At 45.6% G+C, this 24,708-nt stretch overlaps 1 protein-coding gene across 1 annotated transcript; it reads left to right on the forward strand.

Moving 5' to 3' along the window:
* The first annotated feature begins 3,334 nt into the window (after positions 1 to 3,334).
* LOC123428163 ((+)-neomenthol dehydrogenase-like) lies at positions 3,335 to 5,252 on the forward strand. Its single transcript, XM_045112332.1, has 5 exons — positions 3,335 to 3,541; positions 3,619 to 3,862; positions 3,964 to 4,029; positions 4,501 to 4,695; positions 4,774 to 5,252. The coding sequence occupies exons 1-5, from the start codon at positions 3,504 to 3,506 to the stop codon at positions 5,155 to 5,157; spliced, it is 927 nt and encodes a 308-aa protein (XP_044968267.1). The 5' UTR covers positions 3,335 to 3,503; the 3' UTR covers positions 5,158 to 5,252.
* The last annotated feature ends 19,456 nt before the right edge of the window (positions 5,253 to 24,708 follow it).

The raw sequence follows: 24,708 nt of genomic DNA on the forward strand, positions 1-24,708 counted from the left end.
TAGATCGTACAGCAGAAGCATTAGTGAACGCGGTTGATGTAGTGGAACGTCCTCACGTCCCTCGATCCGCCCCGCGAACAATCCCGCGATCAGTCCCACGATCTAGTACCGAACGGACGGCACCTCCGCGTTCAGCACACGTACAGCTCGACGATGATCTCGGCCTTCTTGATCCAGCAAGAGAGACAGAGAGGTAGACGAGTTCTCCGGCAGCGTGACGGCGCTCCGGAGGTTGGTGATGACCTTGTCTCAGCAGGGCTCCGCCCGAGCTCCGCGGAAACGCGATCTAGAGGAAAAACTGTGGAGGTATGTGGTCGGGCTGCCGTGGGAAAGTCGTCTCAAATCAGCCCTAAAACCTCCGTATATATAGGTGGGAGGGAGGGGACCTTGCCTTGGGGCTCAAGGAGCCCCAAGGGGGTCGGCCGAGTCCAAAGGGGGGAGGACTCCCCCCCAAACCGAGTTGGACTTGGTTTGGGAGGACTCCCCCCCCCCAAACCGAGTTGGACTTGGTTTGAGGACGTTCCACTACATCAACCGCGTTCACTAACGCTTCTGTTGTGCGGTCTACAAGGGTACGTAGATCGAATATCCCCTCTCGTAGATGGACATCACCATGATAGGTCTTCGTGCGCGTAGGAAATTTTTTGTTTCCCATGCGACGTTCCCCAACAGAGAGGAGCCCTGCTGAAATTACACCACCACCACTGCCACCCTGTCGTCGTGCTGTCAGAGTACTCAACCTCTACTTCACCATCGCTCGCTGGATCGAGGCGGCGAAGGCGTCATCGAGTTGTACGTGTGTTGAACGCGAAGGTGCCGTCCGTTCGACGCTTGATCGGGAGTTCGTGGGACGGATCATGATTGGATCGCGAAGATGTTCCACTACATCATCCGCGTTTTTAATGCTTCTGCTTAGCGATCTACAAGGGTATGTAGATGCAATCTCTCCTCTCGTAGATGGTCATCTCCTAGATTGATCTTGGTGAAGCGTAGGTATTTTTTTTGTTTCCCTTGCAACGTTCCCCAACAACTAGCTATCCATTGACCACTTTAACCTGCACTCGCATTGTCAAATTTGTTGTTTTAACTGCTATCCTGCTTAACAAGGCTTGGTCTACAAAAGTATGTGTGCTACGAGAGTCAATTAGTATGAGTACCACTTGATTTCCCACCAATGCTCTCAATTGGATTGTTTTAGGATAAGATGCACCTAATAGTGCAGTAACTGATATAGTTGCACATTCTTCATAGTTATCTGTGACTAGAGTATCCAGCACTGCATCAGAAATTATCTCATGAGGATCTACTAGCTCATCCGCCTTCAGTTGCCCCCAGGGACAGTGATCTGGTTACAATTGTGACATGGTATGAATTTATCTCCACACTTGTAGCACAAACCATTTGCACGCCTATACTCTTTCAACTGTTGAGCTTTTGAGAGCTCCCCTGTTGCAATTTGATTTTTGTTCTTAAATCTGTCGAGTGTAGTTTTACTAGAATATGTTTTTTGGTGTATTTGTTGCATCAGCAAACCTTCCTCCACAGAAGCATACATTGCTACAAGGTATAATGTTGTAGGCATTTGAAGTTCCACCACATTCTAGTCCCATGATAAACCTTGTGACCAGAAATGTATCACTGAGAGCTCGCTTATACAATCTCACAGTATACACCACTTGCAGAAACTACAGCTTGTATATCTCCACATTGTCAACCTGTTTCAGTAATAGCAATTCCTTCATTTTCTGTGTGTACACATTCACATGAAATTCCTGTATAATAGCTGCACGGACTGTTCCCAGGATTGAAATACCCCAGACTATTTAACTGCTTGGTACCAGTGAGCAGCATTATCAGACAAATACAATGATGCAGAAGTAACTTTGAAACTATCAGAAATGTTATATAACTGAAAAAATGCTTTACACTTGTCCAACCAAATTCTGACATTAGAACCATCAAAACGTGGGAAATCTATTTTGGGCATCCAACCGCGTCGTGCTCCTTGTTCCTCAACTGCTTGTTGTGGCTGTTGGTCGGGATTTGACACACGCATGTGAACCCGAGGATACCATAGCGGTGGTGGTCGTTGCATCATCAACACTCACACCGCCCCCAGTATCTCGTCCGACACCTATGATGCGATTGAGGACGAGCTCTCCCTGCTGCCCTGAACTTGTGGTTGCTTCCTGCACCGCGCTGTGAGCAACCGCTCCTGCTGCACCCTGCCGAGAGCATCACAAGACAGGTTGACCTTCACCTGTACCTGATCCAGACGCGCGGTTTGCTCGGACATCTTGGCGTCGAGTGCCTCCAGGTGAGTCAGTCCCAGGAAACCTCTTAGCTCAGTGATTGTTGTAGGCATAGGCCATTGTAGCATAGCCTTTGTTTTTGCAGGATCAGTTGCGACTCCTTTGTGAGAGATAATATGCCCTAGGTATTTCATAGATTGCTGGACAAGATTGAAGATGATGAATACTGATCGGAGTTACCAAAAGGGAGCTTGGTACATCCCGTGTTTCATGTGCCTCAACTCAAAGGTCATGTCCCGGATCACACTCCAGTATTTGCTACTTTACCAAAGTCAGTGGATCTATCCATTCCCGGGGTGTTGCGCGAAGAAATTCTTGATCATCGCTTGCAAGGTGATCAAGACGAAGTATCCCGATGCTCCAGCTTGGGGACAAGCTGGTGATTCAGGGGCGGGTACTGCAAGTAACACGGTACTTATACTCGGAGCATATCAACCAAGAAGGCGTAAAGAGAGCGATAGTAAGCAGTAAGGCGTGGCGGAAGTAATTGAATTCAAACAACGTCTAATGGGCCATAGCGCCGTGTAATGTTGAATGGGCCATGTGCCTTGTAAGTGTATTCATGGACTCGGGTTTGTAAGTGAGCTCTGCAACGGAAAGAGGCATCGAAGAAATGAATTAGCTCTTATTCCCGAAAAAAATACATTTTGGTTCCTTGTTGTATATGTACTCTATACGAGGAACTTTTTTATAATTAAAAAATCAAAATAGATTAAAATTGACTTTGTTTTGCACTATTTTTAGATTAAAATTGACTTTGTTTTGCACTATTATATAAATTTTCATGAAAAAATATCAACATTGACTTCTAGAAAAAAAAAATATTTGCTATTATAGGTCACTATTCACGTTATTTTGACCGAATATTTGTCTTTTTTGAAAAAAAGTCAAAGTGTAATTTTCTTTTTGTGAAATATGTCTTACAAGTATAATGAAAGGTCAAGTTTATTTCAAAATATATTCAGATTTTTTGGACGTTTTGTTAAATTACTAACCTTCTTTTGCATATAGGGCCCAGTTCCAAAAGTTCCCCTCCTCATTCCCGTCCCTCTGCTCTGTCTCTCCCTCTCTTATCCTGAAGTCGTCTCTCTCCTCCGCTTCTCTGGTTCAAATCTCGCCCGAGCTTCGATTCCCCAGCTCAAGCTCGCCGCCGGTAGATCAGGCCGGCTCCTAGTCGTGACATCTTCCCCCATGGAAGGAGGCGGCGTCACCAGGTCATCTCACAAAAGGTAATCAGCCTCTTCAATCCAACTCCTTTGCTCTTGCAGTTGCTGGACGCCCAACTCGTCTGCTCTCCGATCCTCAGGGTCGCCCTGGTGACCGGAGCCAACAGAGGGATCGGGCTGGAGGTATGCAGGCAGCTCGCGTCCAGCGGAGCGACGGTCGTCCTGACGGCAAGGGACGAGAAGAGGGGCGCCGCGGCGGTCGATGCGCTCCGTAAGCTCGGGCTGTCGGACGTCGTGTTCTGTCAGCTGGACGTCGGCGAGCCGTCGAGCGCCGCTCGTCTGGCCGACTTCGTCAGGGATAGGTTTGGCAGGCTGGACATACTGGTATACGGCTTGGCTTTTCCGTTCCGGTGTTGACCTTGTCCGACTGGTTTCTCAGATGGTTTCTGCTGGGATTGTGAGTGGCTCGTGCTTTGGCTTTGCAGGTGAATAACGCGGGAGTCTCCGGGGTGAGAATGGACATCGGAGACCCGGCAGCTCTTCACCAAGTGGTCAGCTAGCTTACCCCTTCTTGTCTAGTATCTCAGACGGCGCCTAATTAATTAAATTACATTAGATGTAAGTTAATTAGTTTGCAAATACAGTAACTGTTACGGGATTATGGAAATGTTGCGAACAGAGTATGCAAGTGACCACTGTCGATCCCAAAAGTTAGTGCTACCAATCCACCAAGTTAAAGATGTATTTACATCTAAAAGTGCTTTTCCATAGGATTTATCATTTTACAAAGTAAAGGTGACATATGATGCACATTGAGAAGGCCATACCAAATATCCGAACTGAATGGATATAGCAATTCACATTACCCCATTAGTTGAAAATTAATATGTGTCGCTCCTGCCACTTTAGGTGAAGAGTGAATTCTTGATTTGCACCTTAAAAGACTCTCCGTTCTACCAAACTATTGTCTTTCCGAATATTACTAGTGGGGAATTCTTGACTTGCTCCTAGATCATTAACAGCGTACAAGTATGGGTGCAATGGAGAGGCTCGAGTGGTTCAACCAGAGGACGACAGAGCCTTTCGAGGAGGCAGAGGAATGCCTAAGAACAAACTACCACGGCACCAAAAATGTGACGGAGGCGTTGCTTCCTCTGCTTCTATCCTCCTCCAACGCAAGAGTTGTTAACGTCTCCTCTACTTTCGGGCTACTAAGGGTACTCTCTCATCCTCCCCAATCTGAAACTAGTATCATGCAGATATCTCATGAACTGATTTCTATTTTTCCGAACTAGGTTTTCAGCGGAGAAGAGCTTAAACACGAGCTTAACGACATCGACAACCTGTCCAAGGAGAGGTTGGACGAACTATCGGGACAGTTTCTCGAGGACTTCAAGAATGGCCGGCTGGATCACCATGGATGGCCAGTTGGAGGGTTCTCAGCTTACAAAGTGTCCAAGGCCCTGATCAATGCTTACACAAGAATTCTGGCCAAGAAGCACACCTCAATGCGCGTCAATTGCTTAGATCCTGGATATGTTAAGACAGACATCAATTTCCACACCGGGGATCTGACCGTGGAGGAAGGCGCAAGAGGCCCTGTTATGCTGGCACTCATACCAAAGGATGGGCCGACGGGAGCCTACTTCAACGGCACAGTAGAAGCATCCTTCCTGTAGCCATTGTATTTTTCTTGTTCTATGGATGACTTATACCCTGGTCAACCACGAATATATTTTCTTAAGATAATTCATGCAATATATAGTGTTCTATATATGAAACGCCTACTCGAAATGTGCACACATGGACAAAACGAAAAGGCTCATGAGATCCGATCCAGTCAATTCCATACTGTTGGCTTTTGAACGTGCGTATGCAGCTGTACACGCGTGCTTACACGATTCTTGCTTCGGCTGGCTATTTGACGAAACTTGCGTAACTAGCGACACGAATAAAACTGATCGATGGATTTGATGGCTAAAGGCCCGTGTTGAGCCTTTGCTTTGTATTGCTTTTCGTTTTTCTGGTGTTACAATCAACACCCTTAGGGTGTCTTTTATACAAGTCCACAAGGGACTATGGAAATAGACTAGGACTAGGAATCCTAATACTACTAGGACTCGGTTTGGCTTTCTTTCCTAATCCTACATGAGCAACATGATTAACATCTACATTCACCTCCTTAATCTTGTTGCTTGACTTCACTTCTTGCACTCCGACTTTCCTCCTCATCTCGATGAACTTCTGTCGACCGAGGGACTTGGTGAAAATATCGGCAAGTTGGTCTTTCGTGTTCACATGTTGAACCTCGATCAACCCTTCTTCAATGCACTCCCGGATATGGTGGAACCGGGTATCTATGTGCTTGCTCCTTTCGTGATGAACCGGATTTTTACACAACGAGATTGCAGCTTGGTTATCGATCTTCAGTGACACCTTCTGCACCTCCCGCTTTGCAAGAATAGCTAGGAGTCTTCTCAGCCACACTGCTTGACAAGCCGCCGTGCTTGCCGCTATGTATTCTGCCTCGCATGAAGACAGTGCCACCACCTTTTGCTTCTGAGAATTCCAGCTAATCGGATTCGGGCCAAGGTAGAAAACCATGCCCGTTGTGCTCTTTAGGTCATCAACATCACCTGCCATGTCACTATCTGAATATCCACGAAGGATCAATCCTTCCTTTCCCTTTCTGTACGTGCAGCCAAGATTAATTGTGCCTTTCACATAGCGTAGAATTTGATTGACCGCGCTCATGTGTTCGGTTGTTGGTTTCTCCATGAAACGACTCACGATCCCGACTGAATAAGCCAAGTCAGGTCGGGTATGCACCAAGTATCTTAGGCTACCCACAACGCTTCGATACATTGTGGTGTCCACCGGCGGATTTGAGCTACGCTTGCTCAACTTGTGACGTTGGTCCATTGGAACTTGTGTCGCGTAGCAATCTGACATGCCACACTTGTCCAATAACTTGACCGCGTAAGCCGATTGACATAGGGAAATCTCTCCGGAGCTTTGCTTCACTTCGATGCCCAAGTAATAGCTGAGTAATCCCAGATCACTCATGCTAAACTTGTTCTTCATTTGCGCCTTGAAACGTTCAATTTCTTGTACGCTATCTCCGGTGATAATCAGATCGTCGACATAAACTCCAACTAGCAGGTTTGAGCCTTTGGAGTTCTTTGTATAGACTGCGTGCTCGAGGGGATATCTCTTGAACCCGAGCGAGACCAGACTTCGGTCTAACTTTGAGTTCCAAGCTCTTGGCGCTTGCTTTAACCCGTAAAGTGCCTTCTTGAGCTTGTAAACTTTACCTTCTTCGCCTTTCTTCTCGTAGCCGAGGGGTTGTTCCACGTACACTTCTTCTGTGAGATCGCCGTTGAGGAAAGCGGATTTAACATCCATATGATGAACCTTCCAATCCTCTTGTGCTGCCAAAGCTAGGAGCACTCTCACCGTCTCGATTCGAGCAACCGGTGCAAACACCTCATCATAGTCAACTCCTTGACGTTGAACGTAGCCCTTTGCAACGAGTCTTGCCTTGTACTTCACAATGGCACCCTCCGTGTCCTTCTTTAACTTGTAAACCCACTTCAAACCTATCGTCTTTTGGTTTGGAGGTCGGGTTACCAAAGTCCACGTGCCATTGCTCTCAGTTGCCTTCATCTCCTCATCCATGGCGTGCGTCCAGCTAGGACTTTTTCTCGCCTCTACGAAGTTCGCCGGCTCCTCAACTCCGAACAGACATAGTCCGGAGTACTCGAGCGTAACTGGCTTTGTGTACTTGTAGACTTTCTTGAGGGTCTTGTAGCGACGAGGCCCTGAGGAGTCCATTGTGGCTTGCGAAGGAGGCGACACAAATTGTGTCGGTGTTGATGCACCTGAGGAAGACGGCTGAGACCTTGGTGTGTCATCGACATCCGTGTCGTCGGCGTAGTCGTCGTGACCGTGACCATCATCTTGATTGTCGTCGTCACTATGCGCCTCGTTGTCGATGTTGTCGTCGAGATCTCCGCCTGTGTCGTGCGCGGCGTTGTCGCTATCTCCTGGCGACCTATGCGCGTCGTCGTCGGTGTCGGCACCATGATGATCACTACCATTGTGGTCACCTTGGTTGGGCGTCTTGCCAATCACCTGGACATCCTCCCCTGCATCATCATCAGTTGGAAATTCAACTGCAAATATGTTACTGTTTGGAGCATCGTCGGCTGCGGCGCTCCAATTCCACGCTTGGTTTTCTTCAAACACGACGTCGCGTGAAATCCGTAGACGCTTGGTTTGTGGATCGTAGAAACGGTATGCCTTGGTGCCAGAACTGCTCTCGTATCCGATGAACACCATCTTGGTGCTACGATCGGCAAGCTTTGAGAGGTGCGGCTCCGCCGTCTTCACATGTGCCACGCACCCGAATGTCCGTAGATGAGACACATTCGGCTTACGTCCGTAAATTGCTTCATACGGAGTCTTGCCGATCACCGCCTTCGTTGGAGCCCGGTTGAGAAGATAGACCGCCGTCGAGACAGCTTCTCCCCAAAAGGTCCCTGGCAGGTTCTTGCTCTTGAGCAAACTCCTTGCCATGTCAACGACGGTTCGATTGCGCCTTTCAACGACCCCATTCTGCTGCGGCGTGTAAGGTGCCGTGAGGAACCTCTTTATGCCAATCTTCTCGCAGTAGTCGTTGAACTCATTCGACGTAAACTCTCCGCCGCGATCTGTCCTTAGAGCGCGAACCTTCAGCTTGTGTTCCATCTCTGTTGCAGCCTTCAATTTCTTGAACGCTTCAAACGCCTCATCTTTAGATCGTAGGAGAATGACCCACATATATCTCGAGTAGTCGTCTACCACAAGGAAGAAATACTTCTTTCCAGCGTGAGTTGCCGGGGTGATAGGGCCACATAGATCACCATGGAGCAGCTCGAGTGCATCACTTGCACGATAGGTAGACTGAGCAGGGAATGGCCTGCGGTGCTGTTTTCCAACCAAGCACCCGTCACATACTCGATCAACATGGTCGATAACTGGCATCCCGGATACCATCTGCATCTTTGACATCTTCTTCAAGGCGTAGAAGTTAACGTGTCCAAATCTAGCATGCCATAACCACGAATCATCATCACTCTTGGCAAGCCAACACTCCGGTTGAGATTGATGAAGGTTGAGGATATAGAGCCTATTCCGTGTGCGATTAACACGAGCTAGCACGTTTCGGAGGTTGTCGAAGATCGTCATCACTCCGCTCTCTATATTCACCTTGCATCCATTCTCGTCAAGCTTCCCAATAGAGATGATGTTGTTGCGCAGCTGTGGGATGTAGTACACTCCGGTGAGTATGCGATGTTCGCCTGTGAGACCCTCAAAGAGGACAGATCCTTGCCCGCAAATCTCCACAGCTGAACCATCACCGAACTTGACCGAGCCTTCAACATCGTATTCCAGCTCGAGGAATTTCTCCTTGCACCCCGTCATGTGGTTACTGGCACCCGTGTCGAGATACCACGACACGTTCTGATCACCGGATAACTTTGGTGTCACTTTTTCCTCATGAAGTAGCACCTTCCGGCTTGGTTTCACAACCACCGTTTCAGCGAGATCACAAACTTCGGCCATCAGAAGACCTGGACCTTCGTCTTCCTGCTTTGCCAAATTTGCCTTGATCTCCCGCTTGTTAGGCTTTGGACAATCCTTCGCAAAGTGACCCATCTTATTGCAGTTATAGCACTTGACCTCGGACAAGTCCAAGTTCCGTGGTTTCTGCTCTTTAGATTGGCCCGCCTTACCACGACCTTGTGATTTGCCTTTTCCTTTGCCTTTTCCGGTTTGTCCATCGCCCTTCGTGTTGCTTGAGCCTTCGCCACCGTCACGCCTTCCTTTGCTACTTGGGGCCTCCCAATCTGCGCGCGAGTACATGAGTTGGTCACTACCTCCTCCTTTGCCTTTTCGACAGCCACGCGCATTCTCTTCCCACGTCCGCAATCGTCCGATCGCCTCCGTTATGGTCATGTCGTCGATGTCGTAAAGCTGCTCGAGCGTGCCGATGATGTACGTGAATTTATCAGTGACAGAACTGAAAAATTTCTCCACAATCTCGGTCTCATCGAGCTTTGCACCAAGCGCGCGGATCTCTCCCACCAAAGTAGTAAGACGCATGGCGTAGTCATTCACAGATTCAGTTTCCTCCATCTGCAACTTGTGAAATTGGCGCTTCAGCACTTGTGCCCGAGCCTTGGTGACGCGATCTTCTCCGATCCTCATCTCCTTGAGTGCGTTCCACGCCTCTCTTGCCGTCTCGAACTCCGCCAATGTCATCAGCACGGAATCCGGCACAGACTGGGCTATGGCGGCCATGGCACCTTCGTCGGACTCGTCATCGACGTCGTCGTCCGTGATTGCCTGCCACACTCGAAGGGTTCGGAGAATAATCTTCATCTTCACCGCCCACACGCCGTAGTTGGCGTCGGTGAGCATCGGGTACTGGATGGGGATGTTGCGATGCGCCTGGACGTTAGCGCCGCTCGTTCCTCCACCACTGGTTGCTGACTTGACGCCCTTCTTCACCTTGTCGCCGTTCTTGTTCGCCTTGGCACCGCCGCTGCCGGACTTGACCGACTCAGCGTCGCTGTCCGTCATCGTAGATCGTAGATCGTCGAGGCTCTAGATACCAATTGTTGGCTTCGAATCGCTGGATCAAATCACCCGGGAGCTACACACGCGCACAAAGCTGGCTATGCAAACAAGCAAGCAAGCAGCCACCCAGGTTGATGGATCGACCGTAGCCACACAGCGTATAATACGCGTCTTGCCGGAGCTACTCTAGTTGATTTCGATCAACTCTAGGTAGCAGAACAAGAAACTTTGCACCGAATCGATTTATAGCCAAAGGCTCTTGACGTGCCTTGTTTTATTGCTTTGCTCTTTTTTTCTCTGGTGTTACAATCAACACCCCTAGGGTGTCTTTTATACACGTCCACAAGGGACTATGGAAATAGACTAGGACTAGGAATCCTAATACTACTAGGACTCGGTTTGGCTTTCTTTCCTAATCCTACATGAGCAACATGATTAACATCTACACATACGTCTGTGTCCTAGTAGTTTTGAAGTCCTTGTTTGGACCATCGATTTCATGCAGGTGCACCGTTATGTGGACAACCCAATTTTGCATCAAAGTTCATGCACATATATTTCTGTTTTCTGTTTCTCATAACAATAAAACATTTGAAGTTGAACCTTTACATGTTAACATCATACAAATATTCATTTTAATACTATGCAATCGAAGTCACTCGCATATACGAGCATAAATCCACACCCCGTTGACCTGCGCGTGGTGAGCCCGCCCGTCGTATTAGTACACCTACACATATACGTCATGGGCGGGCGGGCGAGCGAGCGGGCGGGTGAACTGGCTTATTTTTAAAATATGCCTATCGTGCCCTCCATTATGAAGGGGTATTGGACAATCTTGATCGTTTTTGTGTTACGGGGTGTATCGAAGCAAAAGTGTCTTCTTAATCAATAAAAATAACAAGTGTTTTGCCTTATTTCAAAAAATAAACAAAGGCTGTACTAAAAAGGAAAAAAGGCCGGAGAGATCGGATCCGATCAATTCCTGTGGCACGTACAGACTTATATCTTCTCCCCCCAAAAAAGGAAAACATTTTAAATAAGTCGAATGATTTCTCATGCTTTTGAACCGCGCCACAGGCGGCGCCATGTCTCCCAATTCCCAAGCGCGCCAAGGCAGCCAAGTCCATGCCTTGTTGTAGCGTCCAGCGCCTATTTTAAACGATCTTTTTTACACGCACCTCACAGGCAATACTTTGCTAAGTAACTACACATGTGACGGTTCAAATGCTAGAACACTATCTTTCCCGAAGCTGATCATGGTTGTTGGTTTCATTTGATCATAGTCAACGTTGCTAATGTTCAGAGTAGGGTCCTTGACACCGCGTCCGTCTTCAAAGCAATGCCATCGCAACATCATCAGAGCAGGCGGACCGTCATTGCCGCATCGTCATGGACATTGCAGCAGCCTCTGAGCAGCCATGCTTGTCACCGCAACACTGTCATGATCGTGTAATTCATCATTGCGGCATCGTCGAAGCTGTTGGGCGTACCATCGTTGCGGACTCGCGGTTGTCGAAGCACGACATCGCAACCTTGCCGTGATTGTTAGAAGCACGTCAACACAACATCGCCTCGGCTGTTGAACGATACCGCCACAGTATCGCCGCGGCCATCGAATCGTACCGCCACAACATCGTCACGGTCGTCGAAGCACAACACGAGCGTTAGAAGCATGATGTTGCGCTATCTATGTGGTCGTCGAAGCACCTCATGTAGCATCACCGCAGACATCGAAGCATGCTGTCGAAACACATCATGGGGTGTTCGAAGCATGTCACTTGCTAACGCCGCAACCGTCGCATCATCATCGAAGCAGTCTATGCCATCGCGCCATCGTCGCAGTCATCACAACATGCCTCATAGCTTCATTGCAACCATCGAAGCATGCCGTTGAATCATTGCCGTGGTCATCAAAGCACACCACGGGTGTTCGATCATGTCGCCGTGCCAACGTCGCGGCCGTCGCAGCATCATGGAAGTAGTTAGGATGTCGTTGCAGCATCACCGAAGAAGCCCATGCCGTCATATCATCGCCGCGGTCGTTGCAAAACACACCTTGTAGCATCACTGCGATCGTCGAAGCATGTTGTTCAATCATCGTTGCAGCCGTCGAAGCACGCCATGGGTGTTCGATCATGTCGTCATGTCAATGCCGTAGTCGCTACAATATCATCGAAGCAGTCGGGATGTGATATGGACATGCCCTCTACATATACAATCAAAAATATGACAAGCGGATTTATTTTAGAGGTCAATTTTGATACTAATAGTCAATCACGGGGGTTAAGATGCGAATAAAATAACTCCGTGTGTACGTGTGCATATGCATGTACAAATGCCAATGGGACTGATCCGCGCCGGCGCGCCGGCCCAAACGTTCGGCCGGCCGCGCGCGAGCCGCAAGATCCATCAACCCGCGTCGTCCGCATCGTTGGATCCGCATGCAATATTATTTTCCCTATGCAGCAAAATTTTGATGCGATGCAACAATTTTTTCAACGGTTGCAACAAAAAACAAAATTTGTAGCAAAAAAGATATCTACGTGATCATAGCAAAAAACGAAGCTGATGGTGCGTGGTAGCAAAAGTCAAACGACGGTTGTAGCAAATATTTACGTGGCGTGTATGCAACTTTTTTAATGAACGATTGCAGCAAAAGATGATGCCGGTTGTAGCAAAAATTAACACGGTTGTAGCAAAAGTAAAAAAAAAAATCGATTGTAAACGAAAAATCCGACGAACTGGAGTTGCAACCAAACTTATATGCAGCTTTTTTGCTGGGACAAAAATGTAGTAAAAAAATACTTGCAGCAAAAATGACGCTGGTTGTAACAAATTTAGACGAAAAATGTTACATCCACTAACCAGAGAAGCGCGGGTGAGATGGGCCCGCGCGCGCGAGGGGGCGACTGACGCGTCGGTTCGGCCGGCGCGCGGGTGGAAAACGATTCCCAATGCCAATACACATGCATGTACGATGAAGCATGATGCATGCATGCATGCATGATTTCCTACCCATTACTCGCTCCGTTTCTACATATAAGTCATTTTAAATGTTTTACTAGAAGACTATATACAAATGTTTATATACATATTTTAGAGTATAGATCTACTCATTTTATTTTACTAGCAAAAGGGCCCATGCGTTGCAACGGGAGAAAGAAATACCACACACTCTTAATTTATAAAAAATGTCTATAATCTAAGAATTTGTAGTTATGACACAAATAAAGATGGTCTTATCTTACAAAAATGCAGTTCAAAATTTCACGGGTCTTCTATTTTAACACGCCTTGCATGTAGATTTAATACGTACAAAGAATCAGTCAAGTGACCTTCAGTTTCATCTCTAATCCTGATTTTGTTGACGTGTTCATCCCCAACCCGGATGAGTACCGGTATGAAAGAAAGACGAATAATGACTTATTTATTAAGATTGCATCCTAGATAGTATTTTTATTAAACGTTTAACAGATAAAATAATATCATATTTAAATTCTAAATATTTTTCTAATCAAATTCCATATATAATATGTTAAATTTGGAGTTACAGTTTAAAAGATATGAGTATTTTTAAAAACATTTAATATATACTACGAGTTTAATGTCATAAACAGTAAGGGCTTTTTTATAAAATCACCTCGGTGGGTTTTCCGACGGAAGCGATAGCCTCTTTATTATTAGGTAAAGATATGTAGGTTTTAATGAAAATTTTAAAAAAATTATATTTAAAAACGGAGGAAGTAGAAAAAAAGAAAGACACGATGACCACAAGAAGGAAAGGACATGGGCCATACTGCTACTCATGCATGCATGTGCAGCAAGGAAAAATTGATTACATGCGGTCAGGTCTAAGGCAGGAGAGGTGCACCACAAAGTCTAGGAAAGACACGACTAGACTTCCTCTCTAATTAGGAAACTCCTGCGTGTCTTTTAGGTGGCTGGACCATCTAAGATCGGTTTGTAATTTTATCTATCTATATGCTTCTCTTTTAGGTTTTAGACTTGAATTTTGTTGTATTGTCTAGCCAACGTTATAATTTGCATCTATGCGACGTGTAGAATTACCATCTTATTAAATCTACATTGGAACCCCATCATTATCTTATGCTCAATTCATATCAGGAATTCAGATTGCAATTCATCATTGTTTTTTACGGTTCTTTGGTTGCTTGCAAGTGGGATAATAAAAAGTTGAGCTCCCAGTTGCAAGTCGAGGGTGGACTTGCAAGCGGGACAATAAAAGGTCGAGTTCGTAGTTGCGAGTCGACGGTGGACTTGCAAATGGGACACAAAGGGTTGGGCTCCAGTCACGAGTCGAGGATGGACTTGTAGCTCGAACAAAAAGGTTGGACTGCAGTTGCGAGTCAAGTGTATACTTGCAACTTGGACCCAAAAAATGATAAAATAAAAAATAAAAAATCTTGAACAAAAAATCCAAGCAAAAACAAAAAAAATGTATCCTAGCTACTTGGTCCTGCTCATTTACGGTTTGTTCCCTATTGAGAAGTGGACTTACAACTAGGGTGGACTCTCAATTGGGACAAAAAAAGGTTGGGCCCAGTTACGAGTAGAAGGTGGACTTGCAAATGGGACAAGAAAAGGTCGAGCCCCAATTATGAGTCGATGATAGACTTGCAATTGAGATAAAAAAGGTCGAGCTCCATTTGTGAATCAAGGATGGACCTGCAATTGGGACTAAAAAACTTGGGCCCCAATTGCGCGTCAAGGGTGAACTTGCAACTCAAACAAAAAAGATTGGACCTTAGTTGCAAGTCTAGAGTAGACTTGCAACTGGGGTAAAAAAGGTTAGGCCCCGGCTGTGAGTCGAGGGTGGACTTGAACTTGGGCAAAAGAAAAAGGTCTAACCCCATTTATGAGTCGAAAGTGGAATTGTAACTAGGACAAAAAAGGTTGGGCTCCAGTTATGAATCGAGGATGGACTTCTATTTAGGAAAAAAGGTGGGACTCAAGTTGCGAGCTCAGAGTGGACTTGCAATTAGGAGAATAAAACTCGGGGCCCAGTTGCGAGTCGATAGTGGAATCGCAATCGGGAAAAAGGGCGGGCGCGAGTTGTGACTCGAGGGTGGACTTGCAAGTGGGACAAAAAAAAGTTGGACCCCTTGTTGCGAGTTGAGAGTGGACTTGCAATCGGGACAAAAAAGACCAGATCATAGCTACGAGTCGTGGATGTGATTGCAACTGAGACAAAAAAGGTTGGACTCCAGTTGCGAGTCGAGGGTGGACTTGCAACTATATAAAAATATCGGGGCCTAGGTTTGACTCGGCAGTGGACTTGCAAGTGGGACAAAAAAATGTCGGGGCCTAGTTACGTGTCAAGGGTGGACTTGCAAAATGGAAAATGGGTCAGGCTCAGTTGCATATCAATGATGGACTTGCAACTGAGATAAACACATGTGGCCACTCAATTGCATGTTGGAGGTGGAGCTGCAATTGGAGACAAAAAATGGGCATCAATGGTGAACTTGCAATTCGAAAAAAAATGGTTAGGGTTATATTGTGTAGCGAGAGTGGATTTGCAGCTAGGAGAAAAAGGCGGACTTGCAACTATGGAAAAAAATGGTTGCCCTACCAAAAAGTGTTGCGTGTGGAGGGTGGTGACTTGCAACTAGGATAGAAGAAAGGCGAGCTCGCAGTTCATGTAGGACGTGGAGTTGCAACTTGGAAAAAAGGATGAGACCCTAGTTGCATGTCGAGAGGTTGTGTTTACAACTACGACAAAAAATGAATCGGCCTTACTTGTGTATCGAGGTATGGACTCACAGCTGGTACACAAAAAGCATCCCAGTTGCATGTGGGGGTGGAGTGGAAACTAGGATTAAAAAAAGGTCATTGGACGAAAACCACAAAATCACAGAATCTCTAGATGAAAAATAGTTTGTGAGTCAAGGATGGACTTGCAACTCGGACAACTATGAAACTACGAGCCCATTAGATGTCAAAGATTTCAATTGAGATAAAACAAACTACGTGCCTAATTTGTGACTCAACGACAAACTTGCAACTAGGGAAAAAGGTTGAGGACAAGTTGCATGTCGAGGATGCACTTGCAACCAGATCAAACTAGATTCACAAATGACATGAAAAAGGGGTCAAGCACTCAAGCCAAGTTACAAGTTGATGGTAGACTTGCAACGGGGGCAATAATCAACTAAGAGCTCAACTGCGTGTTGAGGATAGATTTGCATCTGGGATAACTACAAGCCCATTTGTGAGACGATGATGGACTCTACAAATTCTCCATTGTGAGATAAAATATGCAAAAGGAAAATGAACCAAAAAGGAATGGTTGCCCCCCCCCCCCCCCCCCCCCCCCCCCAAACGACGACATACATGAGCCCATGTGAAAAGAAACACAAGAACATGCCGACACAAAAAAACCGAAAAGACGCGGCAGAAAAGAATGAGCCAGACACGACATGCTCTAGTTTGTGCGAACATTAAAGCAAACAAATTGGACGTTATAGACTTAGATGAGACATCACTAAGTACTGTAAAGAAAATAGTTACGCTCTCCCCTAGCTACACAATCGAACGTATAATAAACAAAAACATGGAATGGAAAGGCAGGTGACCCTCCACAAAGAAACTACAACCTACAACCTACAAAATGAATCCAATATATGACCATAAAAAAGTTAGGATTTTTGGGTCATTTATATCATCAATTTTTATGAACAATAATAGTTCCATGTTTTTTTCTTGGGTAGAGTATGTGTATAGTCAATAGTGCCAATTTATTATCTACCCCGTGTGATTTGTAAGTTGCATTTGACCAAGAAAAAGCAAGTAGATAATTATGCCAATGATCCATTTTATACTCTATAAGTTACTATAAATTTCCTTATCTAATCATACATACATTACACACTATTAAAATATTTGATATATCATACCCTTTACAGATCTTTACCAGATATTTAAGGACACAAAGACATACATATACAATGTGCAATTTTTGCTAGTGCAAAACGTTCATGTAAGAATCCATGCATGTTTTGTATTTTATTTTATTTTCACGAGAAAAACAAACTATCACTACATTTTTTTCACAAAATATAATTTAATGTAGCATATTGTGAGTGTATTATTTTTACTAATACTCAATAAATTCATATAACAAATATTATTGTATTAATTGCGTTCTTAACTATGTAATACAAAAATATACTCGTTAAAATTGTATCATGATAAAAATAAATAAAAATATAAAATTTTAGTATAAAGAAGGGACAAAGTGGCCCTGCAGGAAGAAGGGGATGCTTGCAACTTTTATTACTTTTCTATGCGTTGAAGTATTCAGCTTCCTGATACCCAAGAATAATAAAATAAACTATTAACAGAATAGTTTGTGCCTTACAAATATTAAATACACAAATTAGTACATAAAAATGAAAACCAATTAAAAACAACTGTAACTTAAAATTTGCAGAGCTGGAAGAGTAGTAGTTTATGATTGGTAGAGCGTCGACCGCGATAAACAAAACCACGATAAACAACACCAATAAAGGCATGGTTTATGATTGACAGAGCATCGACGTGAGGCTCAAGGTGTTCGACCATATTGAGATGGATTTCGTCATCGGGTTTCCGAAGTCTAAGAAGGGTAAGGATGCCATCTTCGTCATCATCGACAAGTTGAGTAAAGTGGCTCATTTTCTTTCAGTCAAGGAATCCATCTCCGGAGCTCAGCTTGCACAGCTGTACACTTCCAGGATAGTGTCTTTGCACGGCGTGCCTATGATGATTTCTTCGGATCACGGAAGTATCTTCACTTCCAAGTTCTGGGACTCTTTTCAGTCTGCGATGGGCACAAAGATACGCTTCAACACATCTTTTCATCCTCAGACTAGTGGTCAAGTGGAGAGAGTCAATCAGGTCTTGAAGATATGCTGAGAGCCTGTGTTATCTCTTTTGGCATGAAGTGGGAAGACTGCCTGCCTTTCGCTGAGTTCTTGTATAACAACAATTATCAAGCTAGTTCAGGCAAAGCTCCGTTTGAAATTCTCTATGGCAGGAAGTGTCGTACCCTGCTCAACTGGTCCGAGACCGGGGAGCGTCAGATTCTTGGGAATGACTTGATAGAAGAAGCTGAAGAGATGTGTTGGGTCATTCGGGATAACCTCAGAGCAGCGCAGTCCCGTCAGAAGAGCTATTATGATAGCAAACATCGTGACATGTCTTATGAGCTCGATGACTTCGTCTATCTCAAGGTGTCGCCTATGAAGGGTACACATCGCTTTGGCATCAAAGGCAAGCTTGCGCCTCGTTTCGTGGGTCCTTTTAGAGTTGTTGGCAAGAGAGGCGACCTTGCGTATCAGCTTGAGCTTCTGTCAAACTTTGCAAATGTGCATGACGTGTTCCATGTCTCTCAACTCCGGAGGTGCTTCAAGACTCTTGAGCGCACTGTTCATCTTCAAGACATCGACCTCCTACCCGACCTATCCTATCGTGAGCATCCGGTTGCAGTTCTCGAGGTGACTGAGCGCAAGACCCGCAACAAGTCTGTCAAATTTCTCAAGGTGCAGTGGTCACATCATTCCGATAAAGAGGCCACTTGGGAACGCGAGGATCACCTCCGTTCTGAATTCCCAGAGTTCTTTCAGTCCTAGATCTCGGGTCGAGATCTTTTTGTAGTGTGGGAGAGTTTGTAATGGCCCAGAGTGTAACTTGCCTTATTTGGAACCTTCTGTATGTGGGTCCATCTTGTCATTGCAATGAGAGTTCTATTCCATGTGGTATTTCATGTGCTCATGTCATGTTCCCCTTTGCATGCATGAATCCTTATCATTTCATGTCTCTTGTGTTTGTTGTTCATGTGATCATTGTATGTGGTGTGACATGTGATGATGATATGTGGAGTGATGTGGGGGTGTTGTTTGAAAATAGGAAGCATCTATGTTAGTTTGCTATAGGTTTTAAAACTCCCCTTCTCTAATTTTCTTAAAGCTCAACATTAACTTTCTCCATCCCTGTTTAAAAAATGATCATGTTTTAGTATGACTTGTGGTGCATGTGATGCTATGTCTTTAGTGTTTTGAAACTTAGTTTCAGTGGTGCAAATATTCACAAAACATCTCAATTAATTCTGTTCTGTAAATATTTAAAGGCTCCAAAAATTCCTTTTGTATTTTATTTTAATAGGTCATAATTCCTTATGACCAGGGGCACTTTTGTTTTATTTTTAGCTTCAACAGTGTTGCCTGTGCATTTGTTTTGCCTATGTTTGTTTTGTAAATATAAAACCCCAGTGGGTTTTCTATTCTCTATCTGGCGCCCTCGAGTGGGCTTTCTCCCACTAGCCGGTCGAACTTCTTCTCGCGCACTAGCCTTTCCCTGTAGACGGTGTCTCCTTCCTCTGTCGCCTTTCCGCCAGTCTCCTTCACAGAGAGCGCACCAGAGAGTGACGCCGTCTCACGGACGTCGAGGCCGCGCGTTCCTCGCCTCCTCCTCCTCCTATAAATAGCCCTTGGCGTCCGTTCAAGGCCTAGGGTTCCTCCCTAGCCGCCGCCACTTCTTTCCCCATCTCCTCCTCCCTCTCCCTCATCGGTAGCAGGTAAGTGACCGCCTCCTCCGCCATGGCCGTGACTTGAGGAGCTCCTCGCCGTCGTAGCCGTGCTTCTGTGCCCTCTCCAAGACTTCTGCGAGCACGTGGGACCTCAAGGGGACCCGTTCCCGCAACTAGGAGGAGCAGATCGGGTCTGCTTCCCCTACATCGACGGCGGCTTCTTCCTCTGCGACGAACCCCTCTGCCGCGGCTTCTTCCACTTCTTCCTCTACTTCCTCTCCGACAGGCACGGCGTCATCGTCCAGTGGGTGAGCTAGCATCTTCCCCCCTTCCATGTCGCCAGATCATGAGTAGGAGCCCGTAGCCGCGCCGTGTTCTTCTCTGTGTTGCCGGCGCCGCCGCGCGTCGTGGAGCCGTAGCAGTAGGCCTTCCTGTGGTGCGTTTAGTGTAGAAATGGAACCCTGGGAGCCCCTTCTCCCTTCCATCGACGATCCGCAGGTCAATTTGATGTAGATCGCCAGCGGTGACGTCCCCTGTTCCGGCCACCGTCGGGCAGGGTTGACCAATAGAGTTTCATCCTCTTCTCTGTTAAGATCCAAGCACATAGCAGAGTGGTAGGTGGGTTTTGTTGCATCAGGTGGTCGTGGGTTCGAAACCCCTCGGCGCCACCCTTTTTGGTGTTTTATTTCTGGCACAGTAGCATCGGTAGTAGGTTTACCCCGCACCCTTCCTTGTTTGAGTCGAGCCAGAGCACACTAGCCGAGTGGTGCTAGTGTTGGGGGTGATCCAGGGGCACCAGGGTTCGATTCCCCCCAAGCCCTTTTATTTTGTTGCCCATTTCTTTTACTGTTTTGCTTTTGCTTGCTAGTATAGCTGTTGTGGCATGCTTGGTCACCTTGGTGGTATTTTTTTTACCTCACAACTAGTAGGTGGTCTCTAGTTATTTTGCTAGCATGTGTAGAAATGTATGTGTAGGTATTTGAGTGCATGTGTATGTGTGTGCAAGCTACCATATATGTGTGTGTGTTAGCATGTGTGTATTGCACTAGGGTAGTGATGTATGTGTGGTGTGTTACTCTTGTGCAAGGGTGTGAGCTCATGCACTAGGTTGTGCAAGTGTGTGAGTGTGTATGTGTGTGGGTTCCCCCCCCCCACATACCTTGTGGTGGTTGTAGGTGTTCATGTGGTGTGATGTGTGTGTGTGCATGTGTGTGTGTGTGTGTCACACACATGCCCAGGGCATGGTGTGCCTTGATAAGCACTTATCTGCAAGCTTGTATGTGTAGGTGTAGGAATGCATGATGTGAGTGCAAGTAGGTGTGTGTGTTTCAACTAGCATGTGTAGGTGCTTGATATATGTGTGCTTGATGTATGTGTGTGTGTTGTGGTGTGCTAAGGCACATGAACATGAGGTCTACCCCTCATGTGCACCATTGGAGTGATGAGTGTGTGCAAGTGCAAGTGTAGGTGATGATCTAGAGAGAAGCATGTGATATAGCACTATTTACCTCTATGTGATTCCATGCGGATTTTCCTTTCAAGTTTGTGCCTAATGGTTCTATGCAAGTACCTAGGTATTATATATGTTTTTGGGGTAGAATCACCCCAGGAATCCAATGGTGGAATCAGTTTTCCCTTTGGAAGACTTTCTGGGAATGTCATATTTCTGTTTTGTTCAATGTTTGGAGCTTGGTTTCATGTGATGTGATGAGCCCAAGAGGATGATTCCTTGTTGTGGCAGTAGAGGGTGAACCCCTCTACAACATGGTGGTTTTGTTTCATGTTTAGGAGTTAATATGTGCAAGTTGTGCTTAGTCAAAGTAGGCATGTGGCTGAAAATTTCAGCTTAGTGAAAATCACAGATTTTCACTAAGTCTGAGAAACTGCTGATATTTTCTTCCCTTGTAGTTGTGCTTGCAAAAGTTCATGTGTTGGGAATCAGCCCTTGCAATCAACTGGAAAGTTGGAGCTTTTGTGTTTGTCTAGCTCTTTGTCAATTTTCATTCCATTTGGCTTCCTGTAGATATTGATTTGGGTGCTGTCAAAATGCTTCATAGCATAAACAGCTAGTGAGAATCTGACAATTTCACTAAGTCCATGAAAACTGATATTTTTGTCCAAGTTAGCAGCTATAGAACTTTCTGTGTGGAACTCCTTTGTATTATCTTTTTGCTCATGCTTGTACTGCTTTTGAATAGTTTCTGCCATATATCTTATTTGGCACTTTTGGGTGGGTGCAGGTGCTTTGCATGTAGCTCTCAAACTGCTATGTTATTGTTTAGGACAGAATGTATAGTTTTGTTGTTTTGATGCTTGTGAGTGCATAGTTGATGGTGTGGTGAGTTTATTTGCACCACCCCATCTATACTTGGTTGTTTTGTGATTTGGCAACCTAGGAATACCAGAAGTATGCCATTAGAGTGTGTTTGTGATGTATTTGATCCGTAGGACTCCATTTCTTGTTTCGTTGTTTCCGGGTGATCCGTAGCTCCATTCGTAACGTTCTTTATATGTTTTTGCATCGTTTTCACGTGATGCACATGTTCATGTCATCTTCATGCATGTCAAGATAGCTTAGAGAGAAGTTCTGTCCAGAAGCTTGTAGTTTCTTCTCATGCTTGTGCAAGTGACTAGAATAGAGATGCATGTTCATTCTCATCTCATGCATCATGTGTTTGTTGCATCATGTGGTGCTGTTGTTCATTGGATGCTATTTTTATGTTGGGTAGCACCGGGATCGGAGAGCGAGTACGTGGATCCGGGAGAGTACCTGCAGGATGAACAAGAGCAGTTCCAAGCTGAAGACATCACACGCAAGATGACATGACCTTGATACCATCTCTAGACTTGTTATGCCTAGATTCACGTTTCCTTCGTCATATGATCGCTGCTTACCACTGAAATAAATGCCTCCTGATATTGCCATGAAACCCAAACACTTTCCCCTCCTAGCTAATATTGAATGGCTAAGTAGGCTTGCTCAACTTCTAATGTTAGCGTTGCTAGTTGTAGGTGCAATTGTCTCATGTGATAACATGAGTTTGATATCATTATGTTAAATCTGTTATTTAATTAATGCACCTATATACTTGGTAAATAACGGAAGGCCTAGCCTTTTGCCGGCTGTTTTGTTCCATTATTGCCGCCATAGTTTCCGTCTACCGGTGTTTGATTCCATAACTGATCGCCCCTAACAAGTTCGGGGTTGTTATGGGGACCCCCTTGATAAATCTTGTAGTGTTAAGACTTGTCCGGCAGGACCCAACATTGGTCTTAATTTGCTAATCACTTAATAATAATCTGCATAGGGAATAGCTACCCCGAGGAACTAATCAACAACCGGGCCAGTGCTCCTCATGAGTGTTGGTCCACCCACCTAGCAGTTGGCAATACCACCTCGGGGAAACTTGAGGCATTGGTCATTGTCCACTATGCATAGACGGTGTTGTCCTGAGACTGGGATACGCGACTCTTATCAGGGTCGTCGACACACCGGGAGGTCCTGCTAGTCTTGTCTTACCTTAGCGATATATCTTGTGTATAGGAATCCGGTGAAACTTTGGTTCTCCCCAGAGTTGAGGTTTTCCTCTAAGGAATCCGACGAGATCACGAGATTCGTGATAGAGGATTACTTTGCGGCCCGTGACCGTTTGTGATGGACTAGTTGGAGCACCCCTGCAGGGTTTAATCTTTTGGAAAGTCGTGCCCGTGGTTATGTGGCAACTTGGAATATTTGTTAACATCTGGTTCTAGATAACTTGAACTAATTCTAATAAAATTGCCAACCGTGTGCGTAACCGTGATTGTCCCCTTCGAAGATCTCTCTTCGATCGGGAACACGGTGGGGTTATGATTGATGCAAGTAGGTGTTCAAGATCACTTAGTGATCAGCTAATCTTCGTTCGCTACTATAGACCACCATCTACATCTTGTTCTACGTAAGTTAGCCATCATAAATGCTTAGGATGCTGCAACCTAAACACTGAACCTTCCTTACCTAATAACTTGACTAGTTCTCGCACCGAGGTCATAGATTGCTGAGTCCCCGTGGCTCACAGATTACTTCAACACCCCAACAGGTACAGGTACGCCCGACACAGGTGATCCCGATGGCACGCAGCTGGCATGGCAGTACGGTGAGGAGAACGACCGCCTGTACGTGAACTATCCAGAAGACTGAGGCATGGTCGTGATCATGGGCAAGCATGCAGGGTAGCATAGCCTTTTCTCATGTTATGTAGTCTGTAGCAGGACTACCTTGTCCGAATAAATACGTGATGTAAACTCTGATATTATCTATGAGATCACAAACGATTCCCTATTTGTCATTCTGTTATTATATATGTGCTATGTTATCGTGCTTGCGAAACGCTTAGATGCGTTTTTTCCATTTTGGGCCCCTGTTCCCTAAATCGGAAAGGACCGCATCTTAGTCGTTACAAGTTGGTAATCAGAGCCTTACGACCATAGGAGCCTTTGTGTGATCGTACTTGGTCGAGTCGAGTCTAGTAAAATGTTTTGAGTCTTAGTTATATCGGAGAGTAGGATTCTTTTTTCTCCTCTTCCATGCTCTGGTGAGGTTCCCGACTTAGGACATCTTAATTCTACTCCTCTTCTCGCTCAATTTTTTTAGGATCACGCGGGTATTTTTGAAATCAATATGATATCGATGTGACGGAGTTCTGTCTTGGTGCCTCCTGTCTGCCTTGATTTCTTCCAGAGAGTTGACCTCCACGGGATTCTTGTGCACATCGCCATCATTCGGATTTCTCAGTATCTGAGAATGAAGGATGTTCGTAATTGCTTCAATACTAGTAGTGGCGAGATAACCCCGATGTCCCCAGTACTGGTGCAGATTGTTCAGGAGTACTGCTACGGCAACAAAAGTCTTTCCCAAGCAACGCCAGGAATTCTTCTTGCTACTTTTCTTGTTTGCGTCGGTTTTTCCCTTGAAGAGGAAAGGGTGATGCAGCACAGGAGCAGAAAGTATTTCCCTCAGTTTGAGAGCCAAGGTATCGATCCAGAAGGAGGGTCTCGTCAAGTCCAGAGTACCTGCGCAAACACAAACAAGCTT

The sequence above is a fragment of the Hordeum vulgare genome, chromosome 2H (assembly GCF_904849725.1).
Source record: "Hordeum vulgare subsp. vulgare chromosome 2H, MorexV3_pseudomolecules_assembly, whole genome shotgun sequence".
NCBI classification, from domain to species: domain Eukaryota; kingdom Viridiplantae; phylum Streptophyta; class Magnoliopsida; order Poales; family Poaceae; genus Hordeum; species Hordeum vulgare.